A 13816-nucleotide genomic window follows, 5' to 3' on the forward strand; every position below is an offset into this window, starting at 1 on the left:
CAAAGTAACTAACGTTATCAGATAAAGGTTGTGGAGAAAAAAGCTCATTAATAATCAAGTAGTTGATTCACATCTGACATTGAGGCATAGCCCAGTTTACTGGTTCAACATAAGTATTCAACGCTTCGACTATTAGACTCAGACAATAAATGCATTAGTGTCTGTGTCCCGGGCGGCTGTTTTGTCGTCAGAGTGGTTCGTCGTGTGTAATAGAGGATCTTTGTTACAGTACAGACACGCCCAGCGGGTGCGCGTGAGTCTTCAGCGGTGTTTTGTCGACTTTTAGCTGTCAAACTGCTCTTCCGGCGTCCCTTTATGAGATAAAAATAACTTTATAACCCATCACAAGACAACAGTGGAATAACACCTCACACTTTCAAGGATTTACACCATTTTAAAAATGTTTTTATCGACCCAGTGACGCCAGCTAAACTTTAAAAATGCCTCGGATGTTTGTACAGTGTTAGCTACAAGCTAACTAGCTTAACCGGTAAACTTGTCAACAGGCGGATAAATCCTGATGGAGGATGGTGAGGAAACCTCCGCCGAGGTTCAGACTGTCTGCTCGGATGTCCCGAGGACACCAAACAAGGAGCTGAAGAAACTTTTGTTTTTTAAAGTTTACAAGAGGAGGTGGTTTGTGCTGCTGGTGCTGTGTCTGTTAAACTGCTCCAACGCAACGGTGAGTCCTGCTTACCTGACAGGTGACAAGAGAAAGTTAAAGGCAGCTTTTGTTCACCAGAAAGTTTCAATCATTTGGTTTTCATGGCCGATACAAAAGTTTACATCTTTGGTCGCTATTCGGTAACATTTTCTTAGTGTTAAAAAGAAGTTTGATGGTAGAAAATGACACCGAAACAGGCGTTAACCGTAAAGGGTAAATGTATGGAAGACCATTGCTGCCAAAACAACAACAATAACAACAACAACAACAACAACAACAACAACAACAACATTGTACCCAATGGTGGGGTAAAAAGGGGCTACAACTAACTTTTTTTTTGCTTATGGATTCATCTGCCCATATATTATAGCGAAACATGCTCTGTTTAGGCCTAATTTCCCAAAATATGTATTTTATCTAACACAACAGTCCAAAAATCCAAAGCTATTCAGTTTACTTATCAAATTCCCACATTTAAGAAGCTTAAAGACTAATCTTTGGTCAGTTTGCTTAAAAAAGAATAATAACACGGTTATTCGATCAAAATTGTTGCCAATTTAAAAAAAAAAAGTAATTGATTAATCAGTCAGTCATTGTGACTCCAGGAAAAAAAGTACTCAAATCCTTAATTTGTGGAAAAGTAATACCACAGTGTAAAAATACTGTTACATGGAAAAACAGCAATACATTTTTCCATAACACCATCTGCTACCTATATATTTAATATTTGATTTACCGTATTTAATTTATTTTGTTCATTTTATTTGTTTACTCCTTTTGGGATGTGTGTTAAATCTTCAGATGCTCTGAGCTTTTACTCAGGTGTCAACATTTTTTGGTTTATTTGTCTCTACATATATACATATATAGTGGTATGAATGTGTTTGTACCACTATATAACAAGTAGCATTCAAAACTTTAGTAAAAGTACACAAGTAACAGCATTAAAATATATGCTACTTTAGGTGTCAAAAGTAAATGTACTCATTTTGCAGAGTTGCCATTTTCAGAATGACTTACACAATTATATTAACTAGTGATGCATTAATATGTAAGCATCAATGATGTTGCAGCTGCTGGATTATTAAATCCACAAAAAGGCTGTCAAGACTTATTTGTTGATTTATATCGTTTATTATATATAAATATAAATATCTATATATATCTGTATCTGCAAAGTAACTATGTTATCAGATAACAGTTGTGGAGAAAAAAGGCGCAGTACAGGCACATAAAATGTATTGAAGTACCTCAAAATTGTGCTTGATCCTTGGCTTAGTGTCTCTCTCGCTCATTAATAATCAAATAATTAAGTCACATCTGACATAAAGGCATATCCCAGCTTCCTGGTGCATGCAGAAACATAACAAATCTCAAGAAAAATAAAATTATGGGACTTTTAAAGTGTAGAATTACAATACCTCCACTTTTAGATCTCTTTATCTCTTTCTGCACAAACCTGTGTCACCACTTTTTATCCATAAGTAAATATATTAGCTGCACCTATAATTACTTGCGTTAACTGGTAGCTTTTTGTCCTTTTCTCAAATATCTGAAATTGTTGAGATTTTTTGGAGGTAAACAGCAGATGTGGTTGTCAGTGCGGGTAGGTGACATGTGGTGCCTCCTCATGTTTTGCTGGAACTTGATCTAAATCCTCGGGGACGTTTCTCTCTGAAAAGCAGAGTGTGCCTGGAGGCGAGCGTGTCGTCTCAGTCATGCAAACGAAGCCCTCCCTCACCTTTTTCCAGCTCCCGCGGGACTCGTCCGCTCTATGGGAGCTATTGTTTCCTCGGAGCTGGTGTCCCCACTCACAAAAGACGCTCAGCTGGCCGAGAGTCATTCATGATGTGGCAAATAGCAGCTGATGAGGCAGTTAGACATCAATCAGTCTGACATTAGCAGCCCTGTTGAGGGTTCAGGGTGGGATTTACAAAAATTGATTTTGGGCTTACAAATTGATTTCGGATGAATTTTGAGTGTCATATGATATGAAAATTATGCTAATGTTTAGCCACAGAAAGCATCTGGCCCACATGGAAAAGGGGTCGACAGATATTGGTTTTTCAGGGCCGATACAGATTATTAGTATTTTAATGAGACTGACTTATATTTTGAACCGATATGCATTAACAATAAATGAAAATATTTCTGTCGAAATTTCAAAATTTGGATTATAACAAACTCCAACACAAAACATTTTTTTAAAATGCTTTAGCAAATGATAACTCAAATCTGAACTTTTCAACATCATATACAGCAAGTTCCCTGCATTTAAAAGAAATAAAGTTCAGTGAAAATATAAAGGTGTGTATATATATACACACACATATATATATATATATATATATATATATGAGGCATCAAGGGATAGTCAAACAACCTAATCTTCTTGACAGTCGACCCTCTCCTCTGCAAACAGAAACAGGTCTGCAGAGTAAGAAAAAGTCGAATGTGTGAAAATGTAAAACTCCCCCTGCAGGGGACACAGGACTGGCATTGTGTGCCCAAATCAGCTGACCAGCTTATGTTAACTGGGCTGCATACATTAGGTTTTCATCATTGTTCAAAGAGCAGACATTTGTGCCTTTGTGGTCTCAGTGTTTAGTTTACAGATCACATTCATTCACTGACTTTGTGTATACTAACCTTACATGCTGCATTTCCTCCTAAAAATCATGTTTTTTAGGCAAACTGCTGTATGACAATGCTTTGCTCTGAGTTTATAAGCGCCGGTCACATTTCAGTGTTCTTGACCCGTTTATATGAGATACTGTTATGTGATGTAACCTGGATGTTGGTTCACTATGTTTACATGCACAGAACAAACCCTTTTGCTTGGAAAAATCAGATTAAGGCAGTGATTTAGATGCATTTACATTCACTTCAGTAATATGGTTACTGTATAATCCATTTTAACAAGACTTTTATGAGCGCTATAGCGAGAGAGAGCATATAGGTTAATGTGCCTGGATTCAACATCGTGTTCTTTAATCCCTTTGCACTGCTGCTATAAAGATTCGTTCCCCATTTGATCTTTTTGTCATGATCATAATAATTATGATGATCAGGATAATAATCTTTATTTAGACAGCAATTTTCAAGGTGAAATGTTTCTGCTGCTCCGTCTGTGCCCAGAGTACGAGTTCTGCTTCGAGAGTGTGGTGCAGTGCAATACCAAGCGCTCCCAAATTATGGTCCAGCTCCAAAAATAGAAAGTCACTTTGGTGGTGCAGATGTTTTGATTGTGGTGAATCTGAATATGTGGGAAACTCTGCATATTACAGCAATCTCTTATTTTCAAGAGACAGACCTCATTTTTAAATAAATGTCTTCATGTTTCTCCCCAGATATGGCTGACCTTTGCACCGGTAGCAGACCAGTCTGCCCAGTATATGAAGGTCAGTCTGGAGCAGATCAACTGGTTGTCACTGGTCTTCATGGTGGTGGCCATACCTTTCAGCCTTGGGACCACATGGATGCTGGACACTGTTGGTCTACGGGTCACGGTACGAACGTCAGAAGCTCATGAGTTATTTGTATTGTAGGCTACAAATGTTTTGGTTGATAATGGAGTATTGAAGTTTGTACTCTACTGTACTCTACTCACTGTTTAACACAGAGCTTTAACTAAGTGATGAATGATTTTAGAAACGTGGAGGAAAGAATCACCCCTGGTCCAGGAGGAAAAGATTTAAGAATTAATCTGTTTAAAAGTTGCTTATGTCTGCTGAAAAGCTTCAGATGGACGGAGGGAAAACAGACTGACACGGAAACAACCAAAAATGAAAACCTGAGAGGTGGCCAGAGATGGCCAACTGACAAGATAAAGAGCTCCATCTAGAGAAACTTTAACTTAATTAAGAGAAAATCTTTTTGATCGGCTGGAAACATCACATAAATCAACTTTTAGTACCAGAAACAGAGGGACGGAGCGTGGTTTACGTCTGGAGTCTGTTAAAGCGTTTTCACCTCCTGACTCTGCAGATGATTCTGGGAGCCTGGCTCAACATGTTCGGAGCGCTGCTGCGTTTCTTGGGGACGCCTCCGGAGGAGCAGTTTCACTACCGGTACTACTTTGCGATGTTGGGTCAGATCCTCGGTGCCTTCGCTCAGCCCCTCGTCATCTTCACCCCCACCAAGCTGGCAGCTCTCTGGTTCCCCGAACACCAGCGCGCCACGGCGAACATGATCGCCTCCATGTGTGAGTGATTGTTTGTTATTTTATAAAATGTAACTACCAGGCACATATCAGATACTTCTGTCATCACCAGCAGATTACTGTGAAGGTGAATGTAACAACCTTATCGTTTTGGACCAGCTGTTCGTCAAATCGTTTTTTAAGTATCTAAACTTTGGGGCTTTTTAAGCAGCAGTCAAACGGAAAACTCCTTTGACTGGTTGTGGTTCATCATCAGAGCTCCTTTCTTTTTATAAAACAACACCTGTGGCTGGTGGAATAATGACAGCTGCTTGTACATTTGGGTAAAATTGCTCCAAACTTCAGTGAAAAAAGCCCCAACAATACATCGACTTGTGAATTTTGTGGAAAACAAAGTTGATTAAACAAAGTATTTTATCACTATTTCGATGGTTCAGTTCTTGTGTAGAAAAGAAACACCCAGCGTTTGTCTTTGCATTTCAATGTTGGCCTTAAAACACAAGTTTACTTTTCTGTAAATATTTCAACTTTAATTTGCAGGGGAAAAGCCTTGCTGCCTGATTATTTATTTAATTTTTTTACATGTTTTATTATTTGCCCCATATTCATCATGTTGGCCCCGTTTTTTATGCCACGTATTACAAATAATAAGTAGGAAGTGATTCAGTTTCAGCACGTGCTTTAAAGTGCAGGGAAGCAGAAACATTTCTGCATGTCAGCGGAAAAATAAAGGATGTTTCCTGAGATAAATAATCAGTGTAAAACAATTTATTTTAATTGTAATGTTATGCACTTTAAAGATTAATGAATTATTTCTTAAAGATACATTTTTCATGTATTCCACCTTATTATTTAAGTGTAAAAATAAAACTGACGACTGAAACAGGGAACAGAGAGTGCAGCGAGTCTGCATGGACTCTTAAAACAGGACAGAAACCAGAATAACTCAGAATTACACTTCTGCTTTCCCTCCTCAGCTAATCCTCTGGGCATCCTGCTCGCTAACATCATCTCTCCCATGGTGGCTGGAGAATCGAAACAAATCCCCGACCTGGTGAGCTGAACTTCGAGAGAGTCTTTAAATCCACTCATGAGGAGTCTGGTCAGGTTTCAGGTTTAGTGTTTTGTTGTTTCGGACATCCTGACGGGACTTTGCCGCTGTTTTTAGCAAACAAGCGCTGATGAACCACAGACTGTGTAAAAGAAGCTGACGCAGCCTCAAATCAGAAAACACAACCAAAATCAGAAAATACAACCAAAATCAGAAAACACATCCAAAATCAGAAAACACAACCGCAAATCAGAAAACACAACCACAATCAGAAAATACAACCAAAATCAGAAAACACAACCAAAATCAGAAAATACAACCAAAATCAGAAAACACAACCAAAATCAGAAAACACAACCGCAAGTCAGAAAATACAACCAAAATCAGAAAACACAACCGCAAATCAGAAAACACAACCACTATCAGAAAACACAACCACAATCAGAAAACACAACCACTATCAGAAAACACAACCACAATCAGAAAATACAACCAAAATCAGAAAATACAACCAAAATCAGAAAACACAACCAAAATCAGAAAACACAACCACAATCAGAAAACACAACTGTAAATAAGTTAAATATATAAATATGTATATATAAATAAATATTGTGTTTTGTGATTTGTTGTTGTGTTTTGCACTTCAGGGCCACCGTAATTTTTAGGTCTAGAAGAGAAATTCAAAATAAGACACGCACTTATTTTAGTGGGTGCTGGATCAAAGATGAGCAAGTGCAAAAAGATAGAGATCCGCAGACCAGGAAGCTCCAATTAAAGGACTTTAATTCTGAAAAATAAGTGTTGTTTGGGGAAGGTGTGCTCCTCCTCAGACTCACAGGTTTACCAGTGAGTCGCCGTTGATAACCACGTGACACCACACAGCTGAGGCCCTTCAACCTCTGAATGAGGTCCCAAAATAGAACAGAAATAAACATCAAGGTGAAAATACAAAACAAATATCCTCTGAGGAGCACAAACGCAGGATCTCGTGCTCTGCTCGGAGGGTAAGGAGCTCCCGAATCTCATTGTTTGCGGCACATTTTCAGCTGCGGTTCTTCTTTGAATTAGCCACTGCTTTTTAACTCTACTGCAGTGGGTCACACACGTAACACGCTGCCGAAACGTCACATCCACGGTCCCGTCCTGCCGGCTGTAATGTTTATACGGAGGTTGTTTTGGCACTGTTAAGCAAACACAGCATATTTCTGAATACAGATGACCTCGTTATTAAAAGTAAAGCGTCCTGGATGCCGAGACGTTTATGGCACGTAACGCTGCGATGACTGAATCTCACTGAGGCTCTTTGTGGTATTTAAACCACCTTCTCTCCTTCATGTTTCCTGTCACTGTCTACTTTGAACTCTCCGATAATGGCAAAATTGTCACAAAAATCAAAAGAAAAGAAAATCAAAGTAAGACATCATTTGGCCCAGAATCAGAGGATTCCCAGGGGGCATTGTGGGATTGCAGCTGCTAATACAGAAAGCTGCAGCAGCTGAACTGTGCGGCTCTGTGTCTCCTCACCTGCTAATGATGATAAATTGCCTTTGATTTCAGGTGCTAACATCCATTTATCATCGCATTATGTGTGTTTCACCCCTTCCTCTAGCTGCTCGCCTATGCCATCCCGGCGTGCATCATCTGTTTCCTAGCAACAGTGGGGATACGGAGCAGCACACCCCCAACGCCGCCGTCGGCCAGCGCCGAGTCCTCCGGCTCCGAGCCGTTCATACATGGGATCAAACTGGTGAGGATGCCGAAAAAGAAGACAAACTAATCACTCTTAACCTGCACCAGACAGATTTGAATAATATTGTACTCAGTAAGTTATTTATTAGCAGATCCCTAATGTTTTCAGGATTCCTTTTTTGTTTGAGGCTAACACAAACTCGATCGACTTTGACACTTCTTCGACTATTAGGAGGCGGCCCTGCCGGCTACCTTCATTTATTTATTATCACCTCATTTATTACTTTCTGAACATGCTGACATTTTGTTTTCTCGTTGCTGCAGAGACTTCACTTTCCCTCGAGGTTTCTCTCACAAATCCTTCTGTCTGCTCCGTCTGTAGTTACTGAAGAACAAAGCCTACTTGCTGCTGCTGCTGTGCATCGGTTCGGGCATGGCTGTTTTCACCTGCTTCTCCACGCTGCTGGAGCAGATCCTGTGTGTGCAAGGATACACTAATGTAGGTTCACAGGGAGCACGGAGACATCGTCATGATTTACACGAGGGAGCAATAAAAGCCTCACAGACAGCTGTTTTTATAGTAACTGTCACTGTGTGTCAGTAAACTTAGAAGTGGGAAAATTGGGAGTAAAGACATCGGATCATTAAATAAGTTGATTGTATAAATGCACAAATATTCATGTCATCGCTGCAGGAGTTTGCCGGCATTTGTGGTGCTCTCTTCATCGGGTTTGGCATCGTGGGTGCCGGCGCTCTCGGTCTCTACGTCGACAAGACCAAGAACTTCATCGAAGCCACAAAGATCAACATGAGCTTCACGGCTCTGTCGTGCATCGCCTTCTCTGTGGTGAGAACACGACTCAGGAGGAGAGAAACGCTCCACACCTGTTTGTATTTGTAGTTTTTTAAAACAGAGTAGAGCAGAAAAAAGCTGGACAGAGTTAGGGAGAGTTATTGTTCAATTTTCTTATTTATTTAACCCTTTTAAACAAGCATTCAAACCTCTGAAACTGAAGAAAACTGATTTGATTTCTTTTGAAAACATGGTAAAAAGACCATGAAAAACTTTGCAAGAAATGTTCTGTAATTGTAAAAATTAGTGAAAGGTGGCGAGTATATGAAAATCCGAAAATCAACAGGGAAGCATTATTATTAGATTTTAGCGGAAAAAATAAGGAAATGAGTAGACATTTAAAATGATGCCACAAAAAATCCATTCATAATTATATAATTTTATTCTTTTTAGTGTTTGCATTTTCTTAAGTTCATTTTCTTATTTTATTTATTGATTTTTTAAAACTTTTTTTTGCTTATTTTCAGAAACTTGCTTGCAGATTTTTGAGCCATTTCCTTTAAAGTTAATCATTTCCTTCTTTCACTTATTTTTAAAAGAAATCAAGCCAGTTTGCTAATTTTGTTTTGTTGCAAAGTTAATTTCAAAGTAATTTAGAGCTGTCACGTTACTGTCAGAACATGCCTTAACAAATGTACTTTTAATAACTCTCAATGTACATGAATAAACTTTCAGAATACACAAACTTCTGAGATTAAAGCAAACTTTCAGGTGGATTTCAGTGTATATTTTCAGCTCAGCGGCTGCTGTTCGCTTGCAGAAGTTTACAGTATATTAATTTTTCATGTCTGACACAAGCTGACGGCTGCAGTGTGAACAGTCAGTGTTTGATGTGCAAACACTTTAAAGTTGCCTCTTATTTATCAGTGTGTTTTGACAGTTACTGTATCTTTACTTTAATGCAAATGCAGCAGCTCAGTAAAGTACAGTACAAATAAAATCTCCCAGGTCACACAGAGGACACCAACAACATAAAGAAAACTCTGTTCTCCTCTCAGGAAGACCTGGATTTATTTACAGCAGAGGAAACACTTTATAAGTAAAATCACGTTATTAAAATAGAAATGTGCCAACACATCATCAAGGCTCAGTGTTGAACGCAGATATTTGTCTTTTTCTCCACGTACACAACTCAGGCAAGGCAAGTTTATTTCTATATCACCCCTCAGACACGAGGGAATGTAAAGAGCTTTACACAGAAATGATCATGAAGTATTTATTTGCCAAAATAGACACATTTTTATTTCACTTTTGTTTATGACGTAAATGTTGTGATGTAATATGACACCTTCAGATCGGTTTCCTACGAGCCTCGATTTCACTAAAATTCTCTGTGCCCCCGGGTACGATTTCCCGTAACACGAGGGCTCGATTTGAGTAAAAAAGAAAGTAATCAAAGCGAGGATTGGAAGTTTTTGGGTAGAAAGTGTACACAGAAATGCAGCTTCTTAGAAGGATTTTAGGAGACGTTAATGCAACATTTGATTTAATAACTGGTGTTCTTCCTCCTCTCAGGTGTCTCTGATGCCGCAGCAGAAAGCCGCCGTGGCCGCCGTCTGCTCCCTTTTCGGCTTCTTTGGTTTCTCCATTTACCCGGTGGCCATGGAGCTGTCGGTGGAGTGTTCGTATCCCGTCGGAGAAGCCACATCGGCCGGACTCATCTTCATCTCGGGGTACTGCCCTCTGAGCGCAGCACGCGCACACTTTACAGCACGGCAGATTGTCAATAAAATAAGAATAATGTGGATTATTTGAAAAGAGCAGATTGCTACTCAGATGTTTCCCCACATTTCTGCTGTTAAATTCTGTCCTCTGACTGATTTGAAATAAATAGAAATGCAAATGAACTGTTGATTTTGCTCAAAAGAGAAAAAAAAATGTAAAATGTAAATTCTGTCTGTGCTGCCCTGATATTTAAAATACATTTTATTTATTCATTTTCAATTTAAAAAGAGTTACTGATTAGTTTAATGTGCTCTGTGAAATGTGTATTGATGACGACTGTTTCCGTGTGATGTCTTCAGGCAGGTTCAGTCTGCTCTCTACATCATCTTCCTTCAGGCTTTAACCAAACGCCTCGCAGAGGTTCCTCTGTCGACCTGCGGGGACGCCGTCCTGAGCTGGAGGGGTAGGTCACATGACGTAAAACCGCCACGAGCGTCTACAAAAGACGTTAACCTCAGTGTGAATCAAAGTCAGAGAGCTCTGCTTTTGATTTGGTTTAAAACACTGCGGTCTTGTGGTGGTTTGTGAGGGTGTGAATGTATTTCACTGACCCAAAGATTTATTGGTCCAAAATATTTTAGGCAAATATATTTAAAAAAAAAGGAAATAAAATACCCAAAAGTGATATAAAAATAAAAAAGCAATAACATTAAAGAGAAGTGACATATTGGAAATAAAAAAAATGAACATGCATTAATAAAATGATTTTTAAATAATAAAAATGAAACGTCATAACTGAACAATAATTATAACATTTGTGAAAATGTATTAGTTATATAATATATGCATTCCTTTAGATCTGATTTCTGCTGATTTTGAAAGATTTGACACCATGCGGGCCTCTCATCCAAGCACACACACACACACACACACACACACACACACACACACACACACACACAGTCATTCAGTGTATTTTTATGCACTTTAATAACTCATTTAAAGCCTCACTACAAATATAATGTGCTTATTAAATTCGGTGTGACAGAAGAAGCACAGATGTTAATTGTAAATTTGGACTTCTGTTGATGTCGAGTTTCAGTGAACTAAAGTTAAACTTAAATCTGAACATCTGTCGCCCTCAGTGCCGATGCCGGTGATGGCGGGACTGTGCAGTTTCTGCTCGTGCATCTTCGTGATCTTCTTCCACACACGATACAGACGACTGGAGGCCGAGGAGCAAGCGATGTACGGCGGCAAAGAGTGCGACGTCCAGACGACAGACGGGCACGCTCCGAGTGAGGAGACGTGAACCTGCTGACCAGTGACAGACAGAGGGGATTATGGGTGTGACCACTGTTTTTCTTTGGTGCAAAACAGAGCAGGAAGGTAGATCATTTTTTATTTTAGTAACCTCAGATTTAGAGGTAAACACGTTCCTCTTCCTGTTGATTCTTTTGTACGACACTGAGGCCAAACTGTTTTTTTCTTCTGTACGTTGATTTACAAAAACAAACTCTAAATCTGATATTCTTCATCATTCCACCTCTTAAAATAGAAAATATGTTTTCGCAATGCAGTGAAAGATTTTATACTTTTGTACAAAAAGTAAAGTAAATAAGTAGTTTGTAGAGACAAAATCTGTAAATTATTGTTTTCCAGACGCTTTGTTCTTCAGTTAGCCGGGAAATCATTCTCTGAATGGAGGCAAAAACGTAACATTCCTACACTGATCATGTATTTAAGTGATTTTTTTGGATTGCCAGGTGCTTTTGAGATCTTAGAGTACATTTTTTGGACACTTTTCCCCCGTTATTTTGGGATCACATAACAGCAGCAGCTCACACAGTTGTCTGTAGTGAAATCACACTCTACTGTAATCATGCACAAAAAAACAGCATTCGGTGTTTTTCCCATTCCAACTTTAATGACTATGTTGTCTTAAAAGTCTCAAAACGATTGTCATCATCTTCTTTTGTTTAAATAATTTAATAAATTCCTTTTCTTAAACTCGTCACGATAGGAATTCAAATAGTGGAGTGTCATGTATACTGAGACACAAAATCGCTCAGGAATCCGTCCGGAAACGCCAGATAATTCCCACTTTTATGGTGAACTAAACAGATACTTTTATGATAATATAATACGTTCATTATCTTATATGTGTTCCACTATAAAAATGATTGTTTTTTCAACATTTACAAAAGATCGTCTAACTTTTTCTTTTCAAACATCGTGTTTTATGTTACAATAAACAATTGGGCAAAATGAAATTGTCCATCTTCAGTTTTGGTTATTGGGAAATTAGTCTTAAACACAACTCCTATCTGATTCCTAATAGATTTAGGAATATGAAAGGATGCAGCTTTTTGTGTTAAGCGGCAGGAACCCTGTGAAAGCTAAATTTGTGGATTTTGGACCGGAGCACCTGTAAGCAAAAGCAAACTGTTTTCTTTTTAATAACTGTGCCAATGAGCAGATCAACCAAACACAGTAATACTGCTGCACCACATTCTGAGTCTGTGACTGCGGTGTGAAAACGAGACGCCGCTAATGACAGCACTCGACTTGTTGATGCCTTAAATTTGAAAAAAAAAGCTTCCATCTAAAGGACTGCAGACGTTACAGGTTAAAGGTTGCTGACGTTTTGAAGACGGTTGTGGGTTTTGTGCAATTAAGGGAATAAATTCAGCGCTGATTCTGGATAGAAATGACGCATTTGTGTGCCATGTTTAACATGAATGATATTTTTTTTAAGGTAGGACTCGTGAGGACCAATAATAGAGTTGCTTTGTATTTTCCAAAGAGGCAATGTAATGTGTCAAATATGTCCGACCTCACCTCGTATTTTTGCACTTGTTCCTTCTCACCTGTTTCTGAATGCAAAGACTGCAAAAATGAAATGTTCTGTTTTCTGTTTGCATGCCTTAAAATGTCAATAAAATGTTACCTCAGACACTCAGCTCCTTTCCTGAGTTTGATTCTTGTCATGAGGGAAAGTCTTAAACTCTCAACTAAACACTCAAACTGGACTGAAAAACCTCAGTGTCACCAACTCTTTAAGCTAGATTTTTTTTTGAAAAATAAAGGTGAGACTTTCTTCTTTAAGTCCCGTCTGAACACACGCCTCCACGCTGGCATATTCAGTCTGATCCGTTTTTATTTTTGCTGCGTTCGGACGTCTTTCACGAGCCATTTGACTCTTTAAAATCTGAGTTAAATTAATTTGATTTCTTTTAAAAATATGTGGAGAAAAAAACAATAAACAACTTGGCAAGAAATGTTCCACACGCTGCAAGAAATTAATAACGTGACAAGAGAATTACCCCAAAAAAAAGCAGTGTATGATTATTTGAAAAGTATCCCAAAAAGTCAAGAAAATGTTTGCAAAAATATATATATATATATATATATATATATATATATATATATATATAATTTTTTTTTTATTATGTTGCAGGAAAGATGCTCTTGCACTTGTAAATGTCATTTTCTTGTTTGTTTTTTACTGTTTGTTTGCTCATGTTCTGGACATTTTCTTTTAACTTTTTAACCAATTTCCCGCCAATTTTTGGGCCACGTCATGTTCAGTTTTCAAAGGGTTAAAGAAGAGAAAATAAAATAAGTATTGCAGCTCATTGGGTTTCATCCGTGAGGAAAAGACACACATGAATTACTAAACTATGTACTAACCACATTTTTTTCTTTTTTAAATTATCTCTGTAATTG

General features: G+C 38.4%; 1 protein-coding gene across 1 annotated transcript; it reads left to right on the plus strand.

The window, feature by feature from the left end:
* Positions 1 to 226: 226 nt before the first annotated feature.
* Positions 227 to 13049, plus strand: slc49a3 (solute carrier family 49 member 3). Its single transcript, XM_042493700.2, has 10 exons — positions 227 to 682; positions 4015 to 4173; positions 4652 to 4868; positions 5804 to 5880; positions 7490 to 7627; positions 7952 to 8068; positions 8264 to 8416; positions 9938 to 10095; positions 10447 to 10550; positions 11233 to 13049. Exons 1-10 carry the CDS (start codon positions 521 to 523, stop codon positions 11397 to 11399), a joined length of 1452 nt encoding a protein of 483 aa, XP_042349634.2. The 5' UTR covers positions 227 to 520; the 3' UTR covers positions 11400 to 13049.
* Positions 13050 to 13816: the final 767 nt, after the last annotated feature.

Source organism: Plectropomus leopardus, chromosome 8 (assembly GCF_026936395.1).
Source record: "Plectropomus leopardus strain MGB_pleo_1.0 chromosome 8, ASM2693639v1, whole genome shotgun sequence".
Lineage (NCBI taxonomy): Eukaryota > Metazoa > Chordata > Actinopteri > Perciformes > Serranidae > Plectropomus > Plectropomus leopardus.

What these genes read in the sequence shown, in the direction of transcription:
- slc49a3 (XM_042493700.2), top strand. Translation starts at nt 521, where the DNA reads ATGGAGGATGGTGAGGAAACCTCCGCCGAGGTTCAGACTGTCTGCTCG. An exon ending in CGAAACAAATCCCCGACCTG is followed by an intron (nt 5,881 to 7,489) that starts GTGAGCTGAACT and finishes CCCTTCCTCTAG; the next exon opens with CTGCTCGCCTATGCCATCCC. An exon ending in TCATACATGGGATCAAACTG is followed by an intron (nt 7,628 to 7,951) that starts GTGAGGATGCCG and finishes CTCCGTCTGTAG; the next exon opens with TTACTGAAGAACAAAGCCTA.